The sequence below is a fragment of the Polyergus mexicanus genome, unplaced genomic scaffold (assembly GCF_030449975.1).
Source record: "Polyergus mexicanus isolate NDT 795.1 unplaced genomic scaffold, iyPolMexi1.0 SCAF_12, whole genome shotgun sequence".
NCBI classification, from domain to species: Eukaryota; Metazoa; Arthropoda; class Insecta; order Hymenoptera; family Formicidae; genus Polyergus; species Polyergus mexicanus.
This window is the reverse complement of record NW_027223332.1, coordinates 5,217,278-5,242,130: the sequence shown is the minus strand read 5'-3', so window position 1 is coordinate 5,242,130 and position 24,853 is coordinate 5,217,278. Positions and strand designations below refer to the sequence as shown.

General features: G+C 38.0%; 1 protein-coding gene across 8 annotated transcripts in view; it reads right to left on the bottom strand.

Annotated features, from left to right (window-relative positions):
• Positions 1–24,853, bottom strand: part of Ten-a (tenascin accessory) — a 422,894-nt gene that overhangs the window by 155,187 nt on the left and 242,854 nt on the right. For 7 of the 8 annotated variants that reach the window (XM_070304904.1, XM_070304905.1, XM_070304906.1 and 4 more), the window contains one exon: positions 5,095–5,170. In XM_070304904.1, coding sequence (XP_070161005.1) covers positions 5,095–5,170 — 76 coding nt within the window. Of the gene's footprint in view, positions 1–5,094; positions 5,171–18,175; positions 19,194–24,853 lie in introns of those variants that run through there. The other variant, XM_070304911.1, reaches the window with a different exon arrangement.

Below are 24,853 nucleotides of genomic sequence, written 5' to 3'. Positions count from 1 at the left end.
CTACCGGTCAATTACCACTCTCGTCGAGTGTTCGATAAGGATTCTCCGACTAATTGCAACGGGAGAAGCAAAGTTAACGTATCGCCGTTTTATAGCTGTCGTTTTATTCTTCGTTCGCGTGGCCCGATTCACACTTTTGTCGTATCGCGTTTACTTTGCGCGTATACGCGTGACTGGATTAGAATGCTTGTTGTTTGAAGAATACACGTTTCATAGCTTGAAATTATCTGATAGATTTTCGAATCTATACTGTTTAAAAATTCATACATTCTATTTTCATACAGCGATTATTGATATATGACTGTGATAAATAATTGAAAAGAATAATATCGGATTTCCCGTTCATATATGTAATGTACAATTAAAATTTTTTTAAACAACTGAAATGTTGAATTGTTTAGAGAGATAAGCAGGATCCTTAGACATCACTTCTCATACAATAAATTGCATGCTCAATCTTTTCAGTGTCAATTCGAGGAAAATTTATTTGAATAATTCTTTATAAAAATGACTTAACTAGGATAATTAGTATTAGACCCATAAAATGAGTTTTATGGAAATGTATAAGAAGCAAATCGTAAGCTATTTCTGCATACTCTCTTGAATTATGCTTCTGCAGATATAAACCGCTTATTTTTTCCTTCTTCTTTTATCCATAACTAACATAAGTAGCTCGAGATGTTAAACTCTCAAAAGCTTCTTAGAAGCTGGACATTAAAAGGTTCAGAAGAAAAAAAATTATTATATATTTATATAAAAAAATGATAATTATATAAATATACAAAGATTAATAATAATATATCACTACAAATGCCCATTTTTAACTCACAATCTAGCGAATTCATCGCAAAATAATCACGCAAAAATTTTGTATATCTTATATAACGAACAGAAGCCGTAATGAGATGAGAGAATACATTTCGGGGAATAGAAAACATTTCTACAAACAAGAAAACATTTTAAATCCGGCTTCGCGTCCCGTGAAAGGCGTACCACCGAACGAGACTCGGTTCGGTAGGACGGGCGGAAAGTTTAAGAGGAAGGGAGGTCCGGGTCGCGCGCAAATTGAAGCTGGGATTAAGACGTCGGGCGAGATTAAGGTTTCCATGTTGATTAATTTAAATAGTTCCGCCGTCGCTCCGCAGAGAGACAAAAGCATCCCCGGTAACCGTAGCTGCATCAGGCGGCCCAAGTACATAGGGAAAGGATGCATGGTAAACAACTTACTTTTCAAAGTGCAGAGGCGACCCGGAGAATTAAGGGACGTAATGCGGAGTTAAACGAAGCGCACTTAGGCGAGAGGCTCGGTGTTCTCGATCTGTTTTAACCAGGAATTTATTTGGATTAAGATGTACTCCTTTATTAGTTTTTCGTCGTTTACCTAACATTCCCGGCAAAATAGCGAAAAGTTATTTTTATTGTCATCGTTAAGTAGCGATGATCTGATTGATATAAAAAAATTTATATCGCGAAAAATCAAGAACAAAAGATAAAAAGTTGAAAGGGAAGATATTTCGATATTCTTTGAGTAATAAAAGTCTTTCGAGATCGACTTGTATTATAATTCTACCCTCATCGAGCATCTCGCTATAAAACATGCTTTTGATACTTCGAGAAAAATGTAAAAACGTTTTTTTTGTACTTTACGTTCATCGAGAAAAAAAATATGAGTTGATTTAACATCTTTTAATATCTTTTAATATTTTAATGTCGATCAGTTTGCATGAGACGTGTTCCTCCTCTCGTATGTATATACTTTATATACATTTTTTACAAATTATTAAAAAATTACAAAAGTTTTTATACGCAAAAAGAAAAATATAGTAGACAGAGTTGCACTTTTAAAATTAAAAAAAAAAAAAAAAAAAATTCTATTTAGAAATATTATTTTGCAAAAAAGAAATTTCTTTTAGTATTTTATAAATTTAATACTTTTTGAGAGATTATATTTAATATTGACGGTAAAAAAAATCGCGCACGTAAAATTTAATTATTTTAAGTAACGTCGGAGAAGAGAACTGCTAAGCACGCAGTTACCGTAATATTTCTCTGCGATAATACGTCGCGATAGTTTATTTTTCTTATAGGAGTCGTAATATTGTAAAACGCTTCGAAATAAATTCGATGTGATTTCAAAACTTTCTTGAGAACGGCGCTAATTTTTCGCGAGTAACAATGGCCGTCATCTGATCGATTCGGTAGTTAGAGAACGATAGGAAAGATAGCAAGGCGGTAAGAATAGATAAGGTAGAACATTCGAAGGAAAAGCAAAACAAAGGAGAAGAAGAGTCCTTATTATCGGTCGAGTGTTCTTTTAGCCACATCGTTGCAGTTAATAAGCGATAAATATCGTAGAGAAGCGATTGTTCTTTTGCGTATCATATCCGAAATACGACAAAGACTGTATCCATTTATCCTGATTGGGAAAAAAGATAAAAAAATTTATTGTTTTCTTTGATACGTATATAGATCAATATGAAGCCTTTGATATCTGTAATGTACCATAAAAAGAGAAAAATATAAAAAACTTTTATCTAATATCAGCGTATTACAACAGAGACAAAGATTTTTCTATCGCGTTTTCGATTAATCGCTAAGCTAATCGTCTTTATCATCTCGATACAATAAAAGAGAGATGAAAGCTACAAACGAATTCTAACAAAGTAAATTTTAAAAAATTGCAATGTGTGACAAATTGACTTAAAATTTAAGACTTTTTTTACTAAAAAGTAAAGTTACATATCAAAATGCTCTATAAAATATTAACCGCGCGTTTTAAAATCAATAAAAAATAAAACAAATTAAATATTATATGTATATATATATATATATAAATGCAAAGGAAATGAAATTTATTCAAGTTTTCCGAAATATATGGCGAGTACCATCGTTTAGTAATATATTGAGAGAAGTTCATAGTTTTTTTTCTGTAGAGACCAAGTTATCGTGACCAGTATTCTCGGTGGATTCGGTCGTTAGCACTCTTAGAAGGAAGCTGGGGTAAGACGTAACGGATGAGTAAAAGGAAGGATGGAACGGGGTAGGAAATTCTCCTTCGTTCTCTCGGACAAGGGCGGCGCCGCGTGTTCTTTTAGCCACGTTGCCTCAGCAACAGAGTACCTTCCGTCTCGCTGACCTGCTGTTTCCGGTGACACCAATGGCCCTTCCTTCTCTCATCATTTTGCCGAGACTGGTATGCGTTTTCTCGAGGAGAGAAAAAAAAGTATACGGCCGACAGAAAAAAAACTGCGAGAAAGCGTTAAGGGTCGATGCGATTATCGTTCGAAACGACGGTATCTTTGAATTGGATTTTCCGTTTTTTGTTATCGGTTTCTCTGTGATAATCTCGTATTTTTTTGCGATTAAAATGGTCACGTGATCACCGTTGACAGACCCTTAAGGCAAATTGCGCGATGATATATCTCAATAGAAGATCTACAATATACCGAGATAGAATTATGAAACAAGTGAGCTTTACATGACAGTAATAATGTCTTATACCCTGATATTTTGCTGACAGGGTAGGTACGTAGAATTCAGAATAGAGGCACTGCCGCGTAGCATAAGTATAGAATGAGATCGATATCCCTGAGCGGAGTTCAAGATCCTCAAGAAAAGATCGACGAACTCGCGTAACTACCTATGAATATGCAATGCAAAGCAAGAATCCAGCAATATGTCAATCACTGCAAATAGTTAATATTATATAAGATTACGCGAGACAATGGTATGCGCATAGCTATATAGATATTCATAATTTGAGGGAATTTAGGAAATTAAATAAGGAACGCATTAGCAATTCCGACAAGAGAACATCTTCATATTAACATACGACATAAATTGGATAATCCAAGCTATAAGCGAGATGTTTCATAAAACATCAATATCAGATACTGATGCAGATATCAGATTTTAAATGCGATCAGTCTCGTATGTGATATTTAAAATGCGGTTATTTTTTTTCGCGGAAACAACAGATAATTAATGTGATTTTAAAGTGTTGCGTTTCTTTTGTGAAAAATTCAATTAAAAATAGAAACATTTACCGTATTTATAAAATCGCTTTATAAAATCATATAGAATGAAATCGCAGTAAAGAATATTTACTATATTAGCATGGCGAGAGTCGTGCTCAAAAGTATTCTGCGTGCGAGCGATGAAATATGAATTGCGGCACGTAGTGGGCCATTAGCTGCTTGAGAAAAGAAAGAAGGAGGAATGCTGAAGGACGGTAATGAGGTAGAATAAAGAGCGAACTAATTCGAAATTTCGTGCGCGTCACTGACGGCGATCGACCGGCACGCTTGGCGCGAAAAGGACAGGACGAGGGAGCGAAATGGAAATGCCGGGACCGGCCCTGTTCAACATTCTAAATATTTTAAAAGTTCAACTCATTTGAATTGGAACATCTTTAGACGTGTCTCGTTCTCACGCTCTATACCTCACGCTCCTTCTTGACTGCCTCGCATCGGCTGGATCGTCGCGGAGTTCCCTGTACTTATAGCGCTTCCCACCGCGCTTTCGTCTGCTCGGCTTTCTTCTCTTCCCGATCGATTGATTTAGATTCTTTTAGAAACTTTTCGCTCACTCGAGACTCTTTGTCGCGAAGACATCCTCCGTAACCATCGAGAAAGCTTTTGGATCGTTAAAATCAGGTAAAAATCATCATCGAAATTCGTCTGACATTTTGTATTTTCATGGCAGTGGCAACTTTAACATTAACGATGAACGCGACTGTTTGTTTATAAATTCTGCGTTCGTCTTTATAATTTGAATCTATGTTTATTCAACTTTAATCCCGTGAAACCAAAGCTAACGCAACGGTGACAAAGTTTGCAAGTTACGATTAATAACTTATCGCGACGATGGCCGAGATTCAGTGAAATCCACCCAGCAGGTAAACCGATAAGGCTCACGCAGATTTGCTGGCCTAGCGAGAAAAATCCGCTTACTCGTTCGCGTGCCTTCGCAAGAATTTGCGTTATATGTCGCGCCGGTTAGAATATGTATATGTCACATTCGCAGGTAGCACGAGAGACTCCACATATTCGCGTATACAGATTTGCAAAATTCGTTGGTATCGTACTAACTCACCTGGTCACGGTTGGCGTGGAAGCTACCCCTGGGGATCGCGCTGGATAACTCCGTGGACTTCCTGACATCAAGTACTCTGCAACACACAGCGAAACGTTTGTCCTTAATGCTCCGCTGCATAAAGTTACACTCAACGATCGGGCAACGCATCCGTCTTGCATCGGTTAACGGCGATACAAACTATATGTCGCGAGTGGTAGTGCGATTACAACTACGCTCTAAAACGGCTTTACTCAATCAATGATATCAATATGACGATTCTATTTGCATATTGCGCACACAAAATATGAAGATTTAAAATCTCAAAGACAACGAGATATATATAATTGTACTTTAATAATTTTAGCTATCTACTAATTTATATAATATAAGAAGTACGGAGGTAATTGACAATACAAATTCTTTCTTCCATTTATTTGACAGTTTTAAAATGATTCTCTATACTGTTGTAAAGTGTAATATAGCATAAATAGAAATTCTTCGATAATACATTCCGAACATGCTCCAATTTTCTATATGTTAGATACGTGGTTGCTGCTTGTTGCGGCATTTCGCTAAAACATATGTCGTAACTACTGCTTAATTACTTAGACAGGTAACAGGATCTGCGGCGGACGCAGATATTCCTCTACTCTCAACGACTTGACCTGTGTCGTGCAACAAGATAATTGGGTTTATTAAACGCAAATTGTTTTCGTATTCGCAAGTGCTTTAACCCTGTTTTGAATTTATTTAAACGGCGTGATGAAAATGAGTATGTGCTTATTTAATTATTACATATGTTTCGACAAGTACAATCGGTATAAGAAAATTAATAAAAAAACTCTGAGAACACGTATGGAGATAATCGATAAAGTTCGATCGTGCTAATTAATGGAAAACATTGATGATCTATGTCGGAGATTTGTAGATTATGCGAACAGATAAATCGACAGAGTGATAAGCGCAGGAGAAGCACAAATTCATAGAAATTCCGGTTATCAACGGATAGCGACGCGCGCGCGTGCATAATTAATTTTCAAACTTTCTTTTCTGCCCGATGGCAGACTGACGTTGCCATTCGATTTAGCCTTCGTTCGCCGTGCGTGGTCCCCGATCTGTCGGTTCGTAACGTCATGCATATTCTAGTTGATGGGTCGTCGCGAGCTGTCTTCCTTTTATCTGTATAGTTAATGCGTTCATGACTAATGTAATCGTCAGTGACACGTTTTGCCATCGACCGCGAATAGTAGTCGTCTAACGCTCGCTTTAGTCGCCAGCACAAGATCGCTAAATCCCTTTAATGGATGATTTCATGTTATATAATCAATATTTTGTTTCTATAAACACCAGACGATAAGTTTCCCCGCAATACTCATTATCGCCTGTTTGATATCTTTTTGCATTCGTAGTTATAAATAATTTATCTTATTTTTAACAGAAATAGTAACAAGTTCTCGAGCGATTGTAATGCGAAACAAATGCCTTCCTACACCGGAAGAAAGACTTTTACACAACACGAAAATTCGCTGTTGAATCAATAACAAGGCTGAACGAGATTAGCGAGCGAAATCTAAAAAAAAACGCTAACAAAATATAATAAAACAAGGATAGTTTGTTCGTTCGTTCACTTTGATATAGCGATACTACATCGGTTTTAGCCCATAAGATTCTTTTAACTACCGTTTTCGCCCCCTTATTTCTATAGCAATTTGTCACTGTCTACGCTCTGAAAATCTTAATCATTTATACGTCAAACGTCCAAGTATAATTTCCGAATATATTCATTGCTCATTATTAATGCATTTTTTATGCTGATTTCTACGTTTATATATTTATAGTGGAATATTGCATTATTTGAATCTTTCTCGATATATGATAAATCATTATGTTTTTGTAATTTTTTCAATCATTTAATGTATCGTAACTATTATGTATAATGATAATGATAATGGAGCAGTGCACGAAGATGACGTGTGGCAGTTCGTTTGACAGCATACGAACGAGAGGAAACGCGTTTTCGCATAAAGCCCCGTCAATCATAAACGCCACCGATTCGACCTTAAACTGGGCATGGTGCGAAATCTATGGAATGGGATCGAAATGGTCGTGTCATCGGCACTGCCGTGCCATTCGCTAGTCGCAAGTTCAAAGGCTCGCTCGCAACACATAGGACGTAACGTTTCCTTTGTAATTCTGAGCATAAATTGGCGCGTGTCAGATGCGAATGACTCGATTCCGTTGAACCGCGCGCGTACAGTAGAGTAGATAGGTACGTACGTACGTACGGAAACCTGTAGACCGGAGAGTCCTGACAGCTGGTAGCACAAAGCGACGAGTTCATTCTCGCAGAGCGAGAGACTGGTTGCCAAGCTGCCGAGGCTTAACGCTTAGCAGCCATCCCGGCTACCGTTTGTTTCATCCGGTAGCCATGGTGATAACACGGAGAAGGTGGGCGCGACTGATCGAGGGTTCTCCGATATCTCGCATATTTTCTAGTAGCTACCCTCTCGGTGAAAGCGACGCTTCTGGCTCGCCGGACCACCCATCGAGAATATTAACGCCCACGAAGGGATACGCCGCGTGCCTCTGTCGGGGTACTTTCGGAAGAAATAAGCTGCATGCCGAGTTGCAAGCGTACATATCTCCGACGATGCCAGTGAAATAAGAGCAAGTCCACCATTGTGTAAGGATTTACTGTATTTTCATATTGAGTCTTCTAAGAAGACAGTAATTCAGGAGTATGACAGTCAATGTGTTGTTTAGATTTAAATAAATATTATAATTTTTTAAATCCGAATACACAGATATACACACATATGTATACATGTATGCCAATAGTAAATATTATTTTTCAAGATTACTAAAAATAGTTTTAAGATGCAGTAAAATGAAGTTATTTAACTATTTAACGTTCCATTTTTCAAGCAATTGTGAAAAAATATCGCCAATTTCTCTTTCATTATCTTGACATTGCATTTTTTGAGTATGTAAATTTCTTACATGCTAAATATTTCTATCGAAAGAGTTCAACGAATGAAACGATCAAGTTAATAATGAGCGATCATTATCACGTGCAGAGATTCTCAAGTAAAATAAAAGATTCTCTTTTACAGTCGCTCCAAGGATACTTTTCAAAGACTTTCTTCATTAGCATTTATTTTGGCCGATTTTTAAAAAATTCTCTCTGGAGCAATCTGCTCGTCAGAAACCGGGCAGAAAACGATCGATTGCGTTCTATCTACGGGAGCTAAAGTAGCCGACCCATCCTGCGCTCGAAAAAGTGTCATTATCCGCTAATGGCGCGGCAGCAACTAGGTTGATGCGCTCGGTCGGTTAATGACGTGACTTTCGCATTTTGCCAATGGACTATACCGATTTTATCTATGTGCTCCAGTTTTACCTGATGCCCTCCCGGAGATTCGCGAGCACCGCAATTATTCTCCGAGAGGTTATTTAAAGGTTAAGGTCGTTTTTACATGTGGCTGTGCCACATTCTTATCGTTACTTCGTTACATCCAAGAATTCATTCGCTGCAGGGCAAAATATCTCCGAGAGTTACGCGAGAGATAAGCCCACGCGAAATATTCTCGTATAAGAACGTTGTCGACACAAATACATCGCCGTCAGAATGTCGTCAAAGAGAAGCGAATATTACCGCAGTTACGATAGCCGGACTGAAAATTACGTAAGCCGAATTAAGTAAGCGAGGAACATGCCTCCGCGATAAAGTTTATCTGCGCTCGGGGCGCTGACAGAACGTGCCGACTAATAGCTCGCCTAAAAGCGCGCAATTTAGCAAATCGGGTGACACTCTCGAATCGGGGAGGGCTCCTCCTCCCCATAATCGAGGGTGTACGGTCGACTGGTCTGTTCTTTATTTAATCATTGCACACGGCTCTTTTAACGAAGACGAGTGAGTGACGTACCGGGTGGAAAACTGAACGTTGACTAAGAACGTCGAACAAGATCGTCGAGGGGAGATGGCCGAAAATATGAGCGAATTCAGGAAACGTAACGGAAGACGGGAGTGATAACGAGAATGACAAGACGTAGTTAGAGTGAGAGTCGAAAAAGAGACTAGCGAGCAGTTGTAAAAGGGTAGAAGCAGAGCTAGAAAATAAAATTTGAGCATGAGCGCAGGTGGGGCGAAACGAAGCAAAGATAAGGGTGAAACGCACGTAAAGACAAGAGAAAAAGATCAGAGATAGGTACGTAAGTCCCTGGATGGAGTGGATATAGTTGAGTCTGAGGGTTTCCGGTTGTTGGGTGTTTGGCTGTCGACCAAAAAATCTTTGGAGCGTAAACGGTTACCTTTTTCTCCTCCGGGAGATTTCTTCGACCTTATACGTACGTCACGATGAACGTATCGTCTTTTCGGAATGTCAACTCTGAGGGTATGCGAATATGTGCGTCAGTATGCATTGTCGATGCGTGTCGCCGAAAGTGCGACATTACAGTCTGCATTTTATCGCTTACATTTCATTCGACTTTACATCTTGCATTTTATTTAATTAAGCAAAATATATCGCGATTGTAAGTTAAAGCTCATATAATCTGGCGCGATTGTACAGTCGTTTGATTGATTCCTTCTTTTTTTTATATGCGCTGATTGTGCATCTTACAGATGAAATTTCAGAAGCAATAATATATCGCAAAGTAAAGCTAAATTCTTGTACGAAGCAATTGTATGCTTTATTCCTCGGATAAGATCAATAGCTTGCATTCTATCGCTTTACGTTATGCGAAAAATCAAGGGAATAACTTTTTAATTTCTTCCGCATCGTGGACCAGCCATCCGTATTGTTTTACTTCTAGTACAGAAGATTGAGTTCTGTTCCATTATATGTTTCGCGCAGTCATCTATCATCTGTCCGCGCAAGTTGTAAGTTCTTTTTACTCGCTCTGCTTCTCGAAGCCGTGTGTTGCAACATATATTATTATATCATCAAAGCGTATAACTGTATACCGAAGGCCATAAAGACACATCGAATACTCGGAGTTGTGATCAAACTTTACAAGAACGCTCGATTATCTATGAAAAAGTGACGTTAAAAATGCTAAAAATAATATTTCTCGAGATCGGATTCTTGAAAGAATCAGCTTCGAAAACGTACACATTTCGCTGACAATGAAATAGTTCCGTGACTTCGAAAATAAGACATGATAGTACGTTACATTAGTGAGGTAGATTTCTGCTATTTAAGTCTGACTTGAAATTTGATATCATAATGTATCGGGCGACTTTTCGAGAGATCACAGAGCGAAACAAGTTGCATATAAAAATTTAAAAAAATATAAAAAGTAATATAAAATAATATCGTATTGTGGAATGTAATATTTACTATGTTCTTTGTTTCATAACCGTAGTACGAGTATATGTGTATGCGTATTCCTCTGCACTTAAGCGACGTGTATAATCAAGAGGTGCGAGAGTAACGGTGTGGGTAAGTCTGCGTAAACACAAGGGTTGATTAACGATAATGGCCATGTGGGGCGATTGCCGATAGCCTGTCTCTTGATCGTGCGAAGCGTGGGGGCTCGAGAATGAGGAATACTTTAGCGGGGAAATAGAGAGAGAGAGAGAGAGAGAGAGAGAGAGAGAGAGAGAGAGAGAGAAAGAGAAGATGGACAAACTGTCAGCGCATTGTGCAACGTTACGAACGCCAACCCATGGGACACTGGACGAAGGTAATCCAGGAGGATGCGTGCTCGAGAATTCTGATCAGCGCTTTACCTCTTATAGTTCCCGCCAATGTGTTATTACTGTTAACACCCCTACTTCGTGTAATGTCGCGCACATCATCGTCCCGACGACAAGGACGACGGCAATGAGAATGAGCACAATCTCGATTCGCGAGGATTCGTATTCGATGATATAGCAATAGATGCGGTATTAACAGACGGCTGTCATTATTGCTTTCATTCCAAACGTCATACACGTGCCAACGCTGCCCACGTTGTTTCAAACGAGATGATAATATTTGCAAGATATCGCGCAGCGGACTGCGGGAATTGTGCACTTTCGGAAATGTAAATCGCATTCTTGGCGCGTCGCGTATTGTAAATTCATAGAGAATTTACTCCTCACCGGTGGCGCGAACACAAGAACTGAAGTTGTAAATAATCGAGGCCCGTTGCGTTTCATGTACTTTAATGCTCTTTTCTTCCTATCAATATACATTTCGGCAACACCGAAATCGAGAATATATCGCTTCGATTCTCATCGCTCGAGGTCACGCGGAACGTAATGATCTATTTCAGTTTCTCCATTCATGGAGAAAGGTTCTACGGAAATATTGTATGTGTCTTTTTGTCCGTGACACACACACACACACACACACACACACACACACACACACACGCACCGTGCATTGTCATTTACAACAAAGTTCTCGCCATAATATCTCGATCACTCGCAGAGGAGCGGATTTATCGCTTTGCTTTAAGCAATCTTGACCTGTCCCAATCAAACATTCGCCCTCGCAAAAATCTCTCTCGTAGCATACTTGAATCACTAATAAGTGTTTGGTGAAGTCACATGTGTTATTAATCGCTCGCTAAATAATACAAAGCTTTCTTCAACATTTTTATAAATCTAAACATTATAAATATAATACAAAATCAAATAAAAATGTCTTGCCTGTGCTTACATAAATAATAATAATTTTTACATTACAATGTTGCATAATTATTTCGTATCCTTTTAGAATTATGGAATTGTATAAAATAATTATCAGAAAATAAATATGTTAACGCCGTATGTAATCGATATAAGTTCTTCTCGCTTATTCTTGCGAGTATTATTATGTTGTACAAACCATCCACGTTGCCAATATCTAGAGGGTTGATCTCGGCTTGGAGGATAATGAATGTTTATTAGGGTAGGATCCGTTGACGGATCTCCGTAGACTCGAGACGGATCGATATACGTCGGTCTAGACGTTCGTGCCTCGAAATAATTGGTCGACTCTGATCTTGCATTCTGTGTTCGTAAGAGGTAAACATTTGCGATTATGTGCGCTTCAAATACGTCGACGTACCAATAAAGCGTGAATCAATAAAGTTAGTCAAAATCATTTACTCTCTCAAACTGAATTAGTGAGAATGTCACTGATTAAAGCAGTGACAAGATTTTCGCTGATTTTGAATGAAAACACTCACACTTTGCTCTTCTATCTCACGTTTCATTGTGATTAAGTAAGATTTCGTATAACTGGTATCAAATTCAAAATTATATGCGTACTACGTCTTTTTTACTCTTAAGTTGTGATAAACCTACGAAAAATAATTTCTTCATCAAACTCAGATATTTTTTTTATAAAATATATGCTATATAAATTTAATTCATATACATATAATATTATAATATATAAAAAAGATGCATTATAAAATATCACTGATTGAAACAATCACTAACTGATTTTTTTTCCAATGAGAGTTCACTGTTTTCAATGTTTTACTTATAACTGAAATCATTGTTTATCAGTGATAATACACTGATTCCATTTAAGAGAGTAAAATACAATATTCTGTATATTTCTTATTTAATTTTCAGATTTTCTCTCTCTTTAAATATTATATATAATAGAAAATAAAAAGATTTAAAGTTTGTAGAAATTAAAATAATATATCCTATATGGCAATATAAAAAAATTTTATAAAACTTTAATAAAATTATTACAATTAATATTTTGTATTATATATAAACACATACGCATCCAAAGTTTTCTTTTAAATTTATTTAAATCTTTAATTTTTTAAGTAATCTATAAACATATATAAAAACAGTTACATTTTTGTTTAAGTGACAATGTACATGGGCATCTAATGTTCGGTATTATATACAAACCGGAAATAGAACTGGCTAAAGTTTAACTAGCTTCGTGGTGGAATAGTCTCGTTTTCTTCATCAACTCTAACTGCAGGAATTAGCTCCTGGCCTCTGTCCAGATTACTTCTATATTCATCACCGCGCATCTCGTCTATCTCATTTGAGCTCGTGCGATTTTCAGGACATATTAATTTTGAAAACGTTAAGCGAGCGATAAGTAACGACTAATGTTTCGGAAGCTTAATTTCTCATAATTGATCTCGGAATCGAATTTTTTTCCTCACATTCAATTTTTCCTTTTTAGATAATATTTAATTCGCGTAACGCGATAAATTAATATATTTAATTTTACTTTGAGTGGGCAATATCATCGCGCTAATGGCGTAATTATCCGGTAATGCTTTAACCGAGGGACGACAGAGTAGGCAAAATTACAACGAAATTGCTGCGAAAGAATTGATACGTAGGGCGTTAAATTTACTTTCATGATAGTGTCGGTGTACATTACGGGCAGCCGAATTTCTCATATTTGCCCAAATTCGAGTGACCAGGGAATAAATTGTTGCACGCTTTTGGCACAGCGGCTGCCGGAGAATTGTGCATTTGCGTCACGTAACCTGTTTTACGTTAGCGCTTTTGTTCCACATGAATCTTATTAGCGCCAACCATTTTATAGGAAATTGAGTTAAACAGTTTTCTGCATTAAAGCTTTCGCTTTCCTCTTTCGGGTCGCTATTGGCCTAGAGTAAGTCGTGCAGAAGATCGTGATTGGGCAGTTAATATATTTTGTCAATGAAGCAAAGAAGTATAGTTAAAAAAAAAAAATTGCAGTTATAGAGAAATAATATATATGTGCACTGTAAACAGCTCTTCCGATACAATTTAAGGATAAAAAGCATTTTAAGTAAATATATAATTATAATTATTAATATTTATAAGAATTTTATATAATATTATTTTTTACATAATATTTCTCTTTACTGCATACAAATTATATAAAATTATATAAGAGCATAGAATATAATAATTTTTTTAAATTGAATTAATCAATTTAATATCCAATAAATGCAATATTTAACGAGATATTGAATATAACTATCTTACACATAAATATAATTACTTTTCATCATATATTGCATTAAATTTATTCTATATGAAAAATAACGACGTAATTATCTTGTTTATTATAGTTATATTATAATCTATAATGACATGTCTAAATACTGGCGAGGATAATTTCTATCATCTTCGTGAACCGCACGGACGTATTGATCGTAACGCGAGGATACGGTGTATATACAGGGTGGTCGGTAAAACGTAGGAATCAATAATAGAAATGTATTCGTCTTTAAAATTCTCTCTAAAATAATAAATACCTAATTACGAAGTTATATGTACAATATATAATGTTGAAGATTAATATCTAAAAAGATAAAACTAAATTTTAAGAACACAAGAACTTAAGAATATAAAAATTATATTCTTATTGTGACTTATTTTCTTATTAATTTATGGATTTTGCCGCAAAGAATTTCACATAAACTTTATTTTTAATGTGAATAAATTTTTTAGCAATTGCTAAGACATATTAAAAGTTATAATATATAATCGCTAATTGATATAAAAAAGAATCAATTATAATACTTCTTCGAGAATATATTCTCTTACTTTTAATATTATCGACGTATCCAATATATTCGGATTCACGAAATTCATATAATACCGAGGTGACAAATATATGTAATATGATTTTTGTTTGCCAAGATGAATTCCGCCAACGAGTGATACTGCGGAACAACGAGCAATAGTTGCATAGAAACGGAAAAGATCGAGCTTGAGAGAGAGAGATGCGAATTGAAAGGTTCCACTTTAGCATTCCTGTCCCCCGTTCCATTCACCTCCGATACCAGCAGTACTACTACAGTTATAGTTACAGCATTGCTGCGACTATATAGAACGCGAAGACGAGGCCGGGTTGGCGCGTTTTTATTTACGATCTCACCAACGAAATAACGGCTGCAAAGGGGCGCGCAATTGCCTTCTCATCTTGGCGACCCACATAAGCGCCCATCAGCTTTCTCTAAAAACGTTAATTGCTCGGTGATAATAAAGGTTCATACTGCGGCGTTTCGCCTACTCCGTAGTTCCGTTCTCGCTCGAATTCCGTTAAAAAAAAAGCAAGAAAAACAGTTCACCGTTTGGGATTCGCGAAATTTAAATTGCAATACAATTTTTCGTGGAAAAGGCGAACGAGTCGTCGAATTATTTAACGCGTGTTTTGCGCGTTATTTCCGTCACAAGGGTCGCGACATTATGAAGAGAGAATTCTGAACATGCCCGCGTCATTCGCAAAGTTCTCCCGTAAGTATCGCTTTTTGGGCTAAACGTCGGAGTTGCCTTGTCCGAAACTTTTCGACCGTGTTGTGTCGCTTAGACAAGGTAGTAGGGGTAGCGAATTATTCGACGCTCATCGTCGGACTGTCATGGTTGTTTGCCGAAGTGAATGTAGAACGATCAATGTGAAGCTTCCTCTCGGCTGATGGCTGCACCGTTAACCATTAGCTCTCTCATCGACACTCGGACTGCTCTATTTTCTATCGTTCCTATGCGGCTCATTCTATATTTTTCTATACTTTTGCACTAGCAGTATTTTCTTTTAATTTTTAATCTGGTAATATGTATATATCAGTGTAAGATAATGTAATATACATTTTAAAGTTACACAATTCATCGATAAGATGTTTGTATTTTATTTGCTATATAAAAGAAAAATTACATATTTTTTTTAAATATTTAAAAGCTACATATCAAAGACTTTAATTGCATAAATAATTGTATAAATAATTCAAGCAAATATAAAATAAAATTTGCATATTGATAAGTGCAACAAGAAGATATAGATTTTTATTTTCGATCTCTACTTTCATTAATGAACTGGACAATGATAAAACGCAAACGGTAATGATAACGCATTTATCCCGATAAAGTTAATTAAAGCAAGTTGTAAAAAAGAAGTGCTAGCGTAATGTATTTGCACAATTACTATCAAGAATAACTTATTTTAAATAAAAGGTTTAATCCTTTTGCTTATTTTTTCGTTTTTATTTGCGTATATTATTTTTGCTATACTATTCTAATTCGCAAGTAAATATCTGATCATATAATATCTCAATATTAATGCTATTGATGCACATCTAATATATTGAATGTGGAAAAATCTGTTTTTTTAATTTTAAATAAAAAAATGTACGATGCGAGCAGTTAAATAATTAAAAAATTTGAGTAGTTTCGTATCCTTTCATAGGTCTTTCATTCTATATGTATCCTTTAGATGCACCCTGCTAAGCAATAAGCGGGTCCGATCGATTTTCCCGAATTCAATTAGACGCGACATATTGCAGATGCGGATCGTCGACGCGGGTGGCCCGTGCCTCGATTCCGCCTCGAATCGCGTCGCGACCGTGAAAACGTTTACACCGTGAAAAATGCAGCTGAATTTCGTCTCTCCCCACGAGATTGCATTAATTCCGCGCACGACACGTAACCCTAGCAATAAAGTGGCGTAATTGCCGATGTGTCCGTGCCCTTTGGGCGACGAAGAGGAGAAAACCCCCGTCGGCATCGGGCGCGGAAAGTACGCGCGGGTGTACGCGAGGAAAGGGGTGGTCGATGTACAAATCCACCCCGACATATCCCACACGCAGGCAGACAGTGGATCGACTTATGCGAGCCACGTGCACCATTCTAATTTGCTTACGAGCTACGGTCTTAAAGCACAATGCGCCACAGGCTCCAGGAATACGTGGGTCGGTCGACTGCATGGACAATGCACAATGTGCCCTACACTTTCGTCGCGGTATTGTTTCTCGAATTCGCGGGACCAATGATATCGCCATAGTTTTGTCATCTACGTCCGCACAATTGCGGTCCATTCTGGTTTACGGAACTAATGTGAAACGCACGAGAAAGGATAACTTATTTACGATATAATTCATGGACGAAAGATTAGTGGCAATCAATTTTCATTTTAATTTCCCAACTATGTCATAAGTTTGCATCAGTTTTCTAAAAATCTTTGATAATTTTAGAGAACGTCTGATAATATAAACAGTAATTTATTTCATGACATTAATGCTGGCATTTTTATATTTTGTCTATAAAATTATTAAATATCAAGATTTTTGTATAATATTATATAACACAGAAAATACATTAAATTTATTTAAAAGCCTCGATGTATGTATAAAAAACAAGTAATTTGTGTTTTACGAATAATGGCCTGTGAGATGAAATTGTGAGCCAAAGTTTTTGAGCCAGAAATAGCACTAAGAGTTTTATTTCACGTCCTCATTTCGTCCGTAACGTATCTAGTCCAATTTAAATTCCGAGTAAGACCAGCGCGGAAAGCTCGAAGGACCTAATATAATTCTGAATACAAGGGGGCACCCGGTACGCTTGGGATCTATGTAACTTGCATACATTTGCCAAATAGGCTCTACCCCTAACCTAACGTTAACGTTAAGAAGAGTATCCGCATGCCTTCTCGCAACAAAAAGAAAAAATATATTTTATGTCAGATATATCTGCGTATCATAAAGTACATTATGAATATGTACGTTTTATAATAGTGTGGTTATTCATATTTTAAAAATATCTCTTATTTCAGATAATTAATTATAATAAGTTTGAGATAATATAAATATTTAATTAAAAATAATTAAATAATTATATGTATAAAATATTATATAATTATTATATATTATAAATTGCAATATTGCAATGCATAACGCAATATAGCTTGAAGCGAAATGAAATTTTGTGTTCAGACTGGTAATTCCCCAAAGTTATATATCGAATGGATCTGCAATGCAAATTATGATATTCGATGCTTGTTCGAATATTGTCAGTAAATTTTATAGCTGCGTATGTAGTTTTGAAAATTATTTTTTTAATCCATACTATGTTTCCTCGATGTGTATATTAAAATCGTAAGAGATTACATAAATAAAAATCTCTCATCTCCACATCAAATTTCCAATTGAAATTACTCAAATGAAATTAAATTCTTAATATGGAAGAGAAAAACCACATATAATATAATATATTTAATATAAATTATGAATTATATATGATTGCGTGTATGCAAAAATTGTAGTACAGAATGCCGTAAAATAATTTTAAAAAATTTTTAAATATTTACAAATTTAAAAAGACTTCTTGTTACGCTGTTCCAATCGCGCGCAAACATCCTATTCGTTTCACACTTACCAACGCGATCTATGTCTTCTTGCGTATAGTAGTGATGCATCGTGCTGCTGGGTCCGGCTTGCGGTAGCAATTGAATCACACGGGCGATAGTTTACGGCTGTACGATGATCATCATGACCAATACAGCGGTCACTTTACTCAGCTATTACTCACTTCCATCTCAAACAGTCGTACAAGCCACCCATTCGCCACTTCCGGCACGGTATTGTATCTACGATTTTGGCCGCGCGCAGATTCACGTAAACGCGTGCATGTACACGCACATATATGTACGATGTACAATCCTTTTTATGCAATTGTTAGGATGTTTCTTCGAAAATGGCGGCGTCCACGTGAAACAGGGTCGATGTCCGTGAAAGAAAACGTCCGACAAATATGCCGAATGCAATCTCGTCCGAGCGTGTATTTGACGAAAGAGTTCACTGTATGCGCGAATTCAAACACGGACGTTCACCTTTTGCACTTCGCGCCGTGTATGATTTGACGCCCTAAATATAATGCGCATGGTTATCCGGTTTTTATGTCACAAAGTTTGACACGGCTTTAGCGGAATATTCGTTTTATCTCTATGATCACGGAGGAACATCTATACTTCCGTAACGAAATAATCTCTGGATATCTTGTACAATATATTTCCGTCTTACGTGAAAAAATCGCAGAAACTCGAGACGTGAGATTTTATGCAAAACCGATTATGGTACTTGCCGCTGTTTCCATTATCCCGATTCGAGGTTATAATAGAGAAACGATTGGTCCAGAAGATAGCGCCGATGGCTCACCATGGCAAAACGTCGATGATGCGGTGATTCTCTCCAGAAGAAACGGAGAGTGCGCTTCACGCTCCGATGTATCTCACGCACTTTCTTCTCTCCCGCGCCCGCTCGTTTTTTCTTCTCTCTCTCTCTCTCTCTCTCTTTTTTTTTTTACCAATCCAACAAAATCAACAACAATGGGGACACGGGGTAAAACGGCAAGCTCGATAACATTGTGGTACAACGCTCTTCCGCAAGCCGATTCTGCGCAGAGTGTCGGTCGCACATTCGGAGAAGCCGACGGCAGCCACGCTACGCGGAGAGGATGCCGGCGATCGTGGCGCCATCCGCGGCGGGAGGGGCGCGTCGTTGATCGGTGCGGGGGTGGCACACCGGCTGCCACCCCCGCGACATCCTACCCACCGCCACCGCCACCTCTGCCCTTGTCCCCTCGCTTCCTCGTCTTCCTCTCGCTCTCGCACCGTCGTTCCTCCGCCGCTCCCGCAACCCCATCGACCTGCCGTCTTCCCTGCCGCTGTACCCGCGCACCATCCCTGCTGTCACCCTGCACCCATCGTTCCTCCCTCCTCGCTGTCCTTCTCGTTCTCTCTCTATCGCGGCAGCCACCACCGGCTGCGGTATCGATTGGCCCAGTTGTCCCTCGTCAGAGCGCGGCGGTCGCTCCGACATCCGAACACGGCCCACTACCGCCTTCTTCATCTTCATAGCCATCTTCACCTGCTGCCTCCTTTTCCTCCTCCTTCATCTTCTCCTTCACCTTCGCGCGTTCACCTCTTTTTCGGCGCGCGGTGATACAAATTGCAAAAAGGTTTTCCACGTTACCGCGATGCAGCGGGTTTGTAACGGGCGGATTTTTACGACTATCGTTTTCACCGTTTGATTAGAATGGTATATTTTTTACAAGAAAAAAGGAATAACTGCATTCGCAAAAAGAGGCTTAGTATGATGTGAGCGGTAAATGGCGATAAATTGGATTAACGGCCAGTCAATTGTTTGGATAGCGGGAGAGATGTTTTTACGACGTTGCGAGAACGCGTAGTATTGATTAACTTCGTGTGGATGATCCCCAAAACTGATAAGAAAATAGGATTAAAAAGCTGTTTCTTCCCGTAATCCTGTTATCATTAGGGAGGAGCGGCAAAAATTTATGTGATCCAATATCCCAGCACTAGAATTATGTTATTATTTTGCAGCTTGCATAAGAGCAAAAGAAAGAAAACATGCTTATATACTCGTATGTATAATACTATTTGTGTTTATATATTTATAAGATATTTTTATATCTAATAAGATTTAATTAACAAATAGATTCTTCGATTTTTAATCATTTATTTTGATCAAATTCGATATATAATATCTCATCCCAAATTAGTTCAAAAATAAGAAATATAAAACGCAATAAAATTAACGTCATAAAGGAATTTGGATTGGCCTGTATATCGCGATACCGAGTGACCGGTAAGAAGAAGGTTAACGTACCACGACGGAAATACGAGCGAACAGGGTAATGTTCATCGGCGTTCGTGAGTAGAGCGTGGCGGAAAACAGGGGCGAGTATAAGCGACAAAGGAGCCGGGCATTATTATATGGCGGGGCTCCGAATGCATGACAATGCCAAGTGAAGCTTTCTCTCTTCTCGTCTGCACCCTCTTTGTCTCCCGATCGCGCTCCCGGTTACTCCCGCGGGCGCCGCTCAAGCACCGCTGCGGGACCGTCGCTTCACAATGCTACGCTAACAAGGTCAGCAATTAATGAATCGTTGGCAATGCGTCGCCAGAAAAATACGCGCATCCGATGGAACTGGTGTATCATTAAGAAAATGGCGCGCCGATGTGTGCCATCGTTTCATGGATCGCCGCTTCCGTTGGATACGTTCCGACATTAGCAATCAGCAGCCTTTGAAAAACTTTCCGAGACTGAATACAGATACGAAAATCGTGCATGCGTTTCAAAAAAAATATACTTTGTTTATTTTAGTATCTCTTTGACGGAAAGATTACGCTGTAATTTATACACAAATAATTAGTTGTTTTGCAGAGGGGTAAATTCTAATTATAGCGTTGCTCGTAGAAAAATAATTGGTAGTAATATTATACGCAAATGTATTCGAATCAATGAACATGATACAAAACTGAAACAATCACGGATCGTTTTTCCGATTCGCGTAATTTTTGCGTTGGCAAAACGCGCGCGAAAGGCAACGCGTCGGTAATTGAATATTCGCTTTATAGCCTGTTCACATTGTTATTATCCGCTCCATACCAAATGTACGTTTCATGGAATAGTTTCATATTTTCGAGGCAGTAATCCTCGAATAAAATTGTCAATGTTGATTCGTTTATGCTCGAAATTTGGTTTGAGCGTGAGCGAGTAAAGGTACGATATTTCTTCCGGCGAAGAAAATTTTGATGCGAGAAATCTTTTTTTTTTTTTTTTTTTTTTTGAAAAAATCATCTCCATGTAAAAAGAAACTAATATAATTTCTAATTACTGAATACGCTTAGCTTTATTTGAAATATAATAATAACGTTGGACGGCTGCGTTTCGTTTTTCTTTTTTCAGCTTTGCCATGCCGGAAAATTAAAAGAAACGCTAAACGCACATTCTCTCCTTCGACGAGATAGAAAGCTAGTAACTAACTATCGAGAAAATCGTAGAATTTTCCTTTAGGAGTGTTCAAGAAAAAAAAAAAAAAAGTATATACCTCAAGGGTTCTTACAACGCTCTTTTATAGAACGTAATAGCGAACATCGGTGGGCGGTATAAGGTCGAGTTTTAACCTTCCCAATCTTCAAATTGCTTAGCTGCTTTTAGTCGAAGCACTTTTTAACCAATCACGCAGTAGCGCTCCTCGTTGCATTCACTGAGTTCCTCCAGTGTTTGCAGAAGATTTATTGAAAATTCTCTTTTATTTTTATAGCAGGTTTCGCCGTTTTCATAGCGAGCCGCACGCAAATTTATATCAATTCATACTTTATTACACCTATATATAATTGTTCGTTACATTACGAAAATGCCAGTATTGTGCATTGACACATTATTTTCAACGTAATCGATCGTGCGTAGTCTGCTTCATTGTTGTGAAAAAAATGCTGATTTTGTTGAATTCGGCGGTATATTCTAGTGCAGATGGGCGATTCTGAAGATGTTTGAATGATGAATCTAATATCACCCCGAGTTAGGTCGCGGCAGAAGCGAAACACACCCTCGGGACAGAAACCGTTTCCCTAAAACATACCAATGAGCCGTCCCTGCTCCACATACATCAGGGACTTTGGGATCGCGGCATGTGCGCGCGTAGCGGAGCAATGCATCATACGTTACAGATTGGTTTTACGTAAAAGAACGCCTATTTAATGGTGCGGATGTTTGACGCCGAAGAGGGAAATGGTTGGAAAATAACGAAAGTAAAGTGCCAGCTATTCATTGTCTCGCGCATTGTGTCCTGCTCGCGCAATTTTTTATCGCTTCGCAGCTCTACGCTTTCATGACCTAAAAATGTGAAGTCTAAAAAGGATCGATGCGGAAACCCGGAATCTTGATTTACATTTTTCAAAAATGCTTGGATTTGTAATCTTCTAAAAATGTCGTTTTCCTCGCAAATTTTATATGACAAGAATATATAAGAATACGTAAGAATATTTTAAACATTATGTATATATAGGATAAAAAAATATTAGTGTGACATTTTTAAATATGATGTTAAATAAGTGATACGGTGAATAGTGAGTGGCGTGTCGTCGCTTCGCTACAGCGGCGTTTCTTCGTGCTATAATATTTGCAAAGATATGCGCCCTCGGGAAAGCGACCCCCGTCGACGGACGCCGAGAAGTACACAGTCACTAATTACAAGGGACACGAAATTACATAACTTTCACGAGGTTGTATATTCTAATTTGGCGGATCGTTAAAGGACGGCTTATGCATATTCATCGGGAATTTTTTAACGATCGTTCCACCTTCCAAATCCAGAAGAAGCTACTTCGTATGTCGCACGCTCTAATGACCGTTTTGTAAATTAATGACAGATGCGCGGCATCATTTCACGGTTGATAGCGATATTACGGCTAACGTATAATACGTCTACGCGGTGTCTGCGATTAACGCGCGCAGCAGTATTGTTGCATATCAATGTACGTAAATAAATGCGGTAATATACATGTTTTTATTTTTACGGTCTACTCGTGGAACCTTGCGATCGTATATTGTCGTTCGTTATACGCGATTCAATAACGACAAATTATCTTCCTCTTTTTCCCTTACATCTCTTTCCTGATAACAATAAAATCTTTCACACATAAAAAAAATAATTTGTCTTATAATCCTATTGCATATTCGAAATAACATCAGAATACTAGCTAAAGATCAAATGTTATTTTTATATACCAAAATATATTGCATTAAATTTATAAAAATAAATAAAAAAATATAGATATATATATTTGAATTATTTCCATAAGAATATACAAATAAAAATCTTATCCATAAACTTTAAAGAAATATATTAAAAATTAAAGATTGAAAGATATTAATGTACACGATAAATATGACTATTCTTTTAATTTTATTGCCAATCGGTAAATCGATTAATCAGTAGCTTTAATTGTACGGAAGATTTTATTCATCGCGCCGGCTGACTAAAATAACGTTTCAACTTGCAATTTTCCATGAATGCATCATTAAATAGCGATTACGGGAAAATACTCGAGTTATAAAATTCGTGATAAGCAACCGGTCGACCAAGGATTTGCCGACAATCAAATCTTTCGGCAATGGTCGCGCCAAGGATGATAGGGCTGATTAAATCAAAGAATCGAAACTTTAAGGCGAACCGTGGTCATTTAATTACATCGAGTCGAACAGGTTTTCAAATGGTAGTGCTTGTCGTAACGCCGACAGCGTTATCGATGAAAAGGATAGATGGGAGCGAAGAACGGGCAAAGGGGCTAAGAACTAGAGCGCATCCACCGAATCACAAATGAGTTACGAGGCTCGATTAAGCATCTTCTAGATGCATTATTAAGAGCCGCGGAAGAACAAAGCAGAGAGTTGCGGAGTAAGAGAGAGAGAGAGAGAGACAGCGAAAGAGAATAGGTGAGCTAGCTAGGAGCAACTAATGGATTGTAACTAGTGTGTGCAGCGGATTATATCTTCTCGGTCAAGCCGGTACAAGCCACTATACGTAGAAACCTCGAGTAGGTAGATGAGTGCGAGGAAGATGGAGGAGAACGAGGAACGAGCCGTTAAACAGACAGAGAGAGAGAGACAGAGAGAGAGAGAGAGAGAGAGAGAGAGAGAGAGAGAGAGAGAGAGAATAGTGGGAGGGCGGGGAGAGAGGCTTAACTCGAGACTTTATGAATGCCCGACTGCAGTGCAGGAGTTCAGGTAAGATAAGGGCTTTCCGCACCCTCTTCATCCCACCGCCTCAAGGGCTACCATGTCTGCGCCTCTCCCTTCGCCTCGTCGAAAACGCTACATCGCCACCAAATCCGGGCAACGGTTTCCCGGGCACGCAGCTACTCCCTCGCCTGCACTCACGTTCCGACCGCTTAACGCCAGATTTCGCAACTTCTGTCACGAGACAGAAACCTCATTAATATTCGAACGGCGATCTTTCATCGTACCGATGCCGCAACGAGCTTGATATGCCGCCAAGTTTCAGTGTCATTGTAGTGAAAACGGTACTTCAAATGCATAACACATGTTGTCGATTAATCGAAATCTTCTTTCTCGTTCGGAAAGTGACTGCTTCGATCGATTGGTTTAGCTTTGCAGCTTAGTGCTGCGAAGTCATAAAATTGAGATCCTGCTGAATCAGGAAATTGCTTACAGCAAAATAGCAAAAATATATCGCATCTCATATTTCTTATAAAGTTAAAAGATTAATAAAAACATAATTCAAAAA